The sequence below is a fragment of the Lathyrus oleraceus genome, chromosome 7 (assembly GCF_024323335.1).
Source record: "Lathyrus oleraceus cultivar Zhongwan6 chromosome 7, CAAS_Psat_ZW6_1.0, whole genome shotgun sequence".
In the NCBI taxonomy this organism is placed as follows: domain Eukaryota; kingdom Viridiplantae; phylum Streptophyta; class Magnoliopsida; order Fabales; family Fabaceae; genus Lathyrus; species Lathyrus oleraceus.
In genome coordinates, this window is record NC_066585.1 from 340,498,749 (window position 1) to 340,502,301 (window position 3,553).

Consider the following 3,553-nt stretch of genomic DNA (forward strand, 5'->3'; position numbering starts at 1 on the left):
TCAAGTCGAAACACCTCTACATGGTCGAACATCTCCTTCTGGTCGAAATATCTCTACACAGGATTTCCCTTTTGGCGATTCTTTAGTGGGTGTCAAAGTTATGAGCTAACAGTAGTAGAGTAGGGATGTCCGTTGTGAAAAGATTCTTGTACGATAATAGACGTCTCTAGTTGTTAGAAATGAGATGTATCTACAAAGTTAACATTCAAAAGACCAAATCAAAAAAATCAAAGAGGCGGAACTAGCAAGTATGTAATGAATGTCGCACCTTGATATGATGCGACTTGTATAGAACAAAGATTATAGTTGTCTCATGTAACCGTGACGTCTTGCACAAGGACCATTGGATGGCCCTAATGATTGAGATGGAGTGATGTTTTACTTCAGTGCGGACTTCTCAGCGAGAACTCACATGTTCTTCAGCTTGAATAGACGCAAATTCTTGAATTAAACCTTTGAATTAGATCCGTCTTATTGGACCATTTGACCATACCGGATTGGGGTAGCATATCATTCCAATCTTTCATTTTCAATACATCCAATACATTATAAACCAGTAAATAAAATATCTAGCTATAATATATAGCGAGATCAATGCATCACCTTTTAAGCAAAATTATCTACCATTCTTAATTAGCGTGAGATGTTTTTTATTATTTATTTTTCATATTTTGGATTACAGTGAAAGCCAAGTTAATTATTTATTGGCTGGGTAACTTTGAAATGATATTTCTATTCTGCCTTGTGAACATATATTAGCGTGATGCTATATGATTGTGACCGAATATCCCAAAAATTAAGTCAGAACTAAGAAGAAGTCTTTACTGATTTTAATTTGATTTTGCCAAGAATATACCAAAATAAAACTACCATGTACAAGTAGACAACTTAATGCCTTTAAATTTTCTTGACTTTGGTGAGGCAATTAGGCACACATACAAGTTATGAAATAATGATTCATTATAAAATACAAAATTAATTAAGGTTAAGATCAATTGCAAACCAATTCAATTTTCATCTTTATTAAAAAACACAACCGGTGATAATCAAATATCCAGAAATAAGACAAAGTCTAAATCTTAATTTGATTTAGCCAAAACTTTCCATTTTAAAATTTGATTGACTTTGTTGGGAAGATTTAGCACGGTAGTTGTTAAAGAATGGTTCATTCTTTAATAGAAAATTAATTACTGTAAAGATCAAATGCAAACAACTTCAATATTGCAACCTTATAAATATAGAGCTATACATGCAACATAAATCAATTCTCACCAGCAAATAATAATTTACATAATAACAAGAGTCATTAAAGAGTAGTAGTCAGTTGCAAAATGAAAGTTCTTTACTTCCTTGTTAGCATTTTGGCTTTGGCATCCGTTTCCTTTGCTTATGACCCAAGCCCTCTCCAAGACTTTTGTGTTGCAATCAAAGACCCTAAAGATGGTGGTATGTATATATTCCTCCCAAATTCTTACTATTTAAATATTTTTTTTGGTTTAATTAAGAATTAATATTATTTTCTTCTTTTTAATATATTACTGCTATGCTTTGATAATTTGCAGTATTTGTGAATGGAAAGTTCTGTAAAGATCCTGCGCTAGTTAAAGCTGAAGATTTCTTCAAACATATTGATCCTGGGAATCCCGTAAATGCATTAGGCTCTCAAGTGACTCCAGTATTTGTAGACCAACTATTTGGACTAAACACACTTGGAATATCTTTGGCTCGTATTGATTTTGCCCCTAAAGGTTTAAATCCACCCCACATTCACCCTCGAGGGACTGAGATCCTTACAGTTCTCGAAGGAACTCTTTATGTTGGATTTGTCACTTCCAATCAAGATAAAAATCGTCTTTTCACCAAAGTTCTCAACAAGGGAGATGTGTTTGTGTTCCCAATTGGTCTAATTCACTTTCAACTAAATGTGGGATATGGCAACGCCGTTGCCATCGCTGGACTTAGCAGTCAAAATCCAGGAGTTATCACTATTGCAAATGCTTTGTTTAAATCTAATCCCCCTATTTCTGACGAGGTTCTTACTAAAGCTTTTCAAGTTGATAAGAGTATCATTGATTATCTTCAAGGACAGACTTGGTATGACAATAACTAGTTTGGAAACTTGATATGTTCTTCGATCACCTTGTGCAATTAACCTTGATATGGTTCTTTATTTGATTACATAGTTGTTTTATTTTGAATTTGATTTGGTTCAATAATAAATTGTTGTTGTGATTTTTTTAATATATTAATTTTCTACCATATCCCCTTCTCTTGTTAATTTGAATTGTTTATGAGTTATTTTTAACCTAAAAGTTACTACATACTAGCAAGATTCAACTTTTAGAATAATGAAGATATAAATTAACACTAAAATCAGAAGAATAAGGATCTTGATAATAGAAATAAACCTAAATATATGATAGTCTTTCCTTATTATTATCTTCAAGAGAAGATTTAAGATTCAATTGCCCTTTGGAGAAAAGGGTTATTGTTAAGCTTATAAGGCAGTGTATTGGATGCAAAGCTTTGAAGATACATTTGAAATAGATTTGGGTGAGGAATGAGTCATTAGTATTATAGATTTGAAAAAAAAGACTATTTTCTAGTTTATTTTACAAGTGAATAAGATTACACTAAAGCTCTAGAGGATGGACCACGTCTCATTTATGATCACTACCTTATAAAAAGATATTGGAGTTCGAATTTCAACTCGGTTAGTGCAACAATCCAAACATCTACAATATGTGTAAAAAATCCTAATCTACCAAATGAGTATTGTTACAATATATTCGTAAGGGTCCTGGTCCATTCGGAACCATTTGGACTTGGACCTTTAGGATTAGAACCTGCTACGATCCTAGAGAGTATTCAAAAGAAAACAAGTAAGCTCAAACCCAACATGGGCAATGTCAAGCTCAACACGGGTAAGCTCTCAGCATACCTAATTTGGTCATTTTACATTAGTGACATGTTGAGATACGTTTTAGAGAATTAGGAGAATTCTTTAATCATTGTCACACTCCCCCAATTTAAAAAGTGAATCACACCCTTTGCATCCTAATAGTTCAAACCTAGTAAATATAGAAGACCAAAGAATCGGCCCTATTGAGGAAGGCGTGTAGAACATTATTTTGCAGGTGATCTGCTTTTAACAAGGACATAAACTTTTGTTGAACGTTTGATAACGAAAACTTATTGATAATTACTCAAATGTCCTCTAATAAGTCAAGCATAAGTGATTAGACTGATAAAGATGCAAACCTGAGTATTAGGGTTTGATGGACTTAACTATTCGAAGATGGCAACCAAATGGAATATAAGCTCAAGCTTCATCTCATATAAACTAGAGCAAGTGTGTATAAAAGAAAGCATCTAAGAAAGTCTTGAAGTGGAAGGAAGTCCTACCTTAATCTGAGTGAATATTGTGTAAAGAAAAATGGCATTCTCGTAAAAGTACATGGCTAAAACACACACACACACAAACACACACACACACACACAAAAATGTATTTTCAAAATGATTTTTATCAAGAAAATGTATTAAAAAATGTCT

At 32.9% G+C, this 3,553-nt stretch overlaps 1 protein-coding gene across 1 annotated transcript; it reads left to right on the forward strand.

Annotated features, from left to right (window-relative positions):
* Nucleotides 1-1,260: 1,260 nt before the first annotated feature.
* On the forward strand, nucleotides 1,261-2,241 carry LOC127106330 (germin-like protein subfamily 1 member 17). Its single transcript, XM_051043638.1, has 2 exons — nucleotides 1,261-1,446; nucleotides 1,563-2,241. Exons 1-2 carry the CDS (start codon nucleotides 1,332-1,334, stop codon nucleotides 2,108-2,110), a joined length of 663 nt encoding a protein of 220 aa, XP_050899595.1. The 5' UTR covers nucleotides 1,261-1,331; the 3' UTR covers nucleotides 2,111-2,241.
* The last annotated feature ends 1,312 nt before the right edge of the window (nucleotides 2,242-3,553 follow it).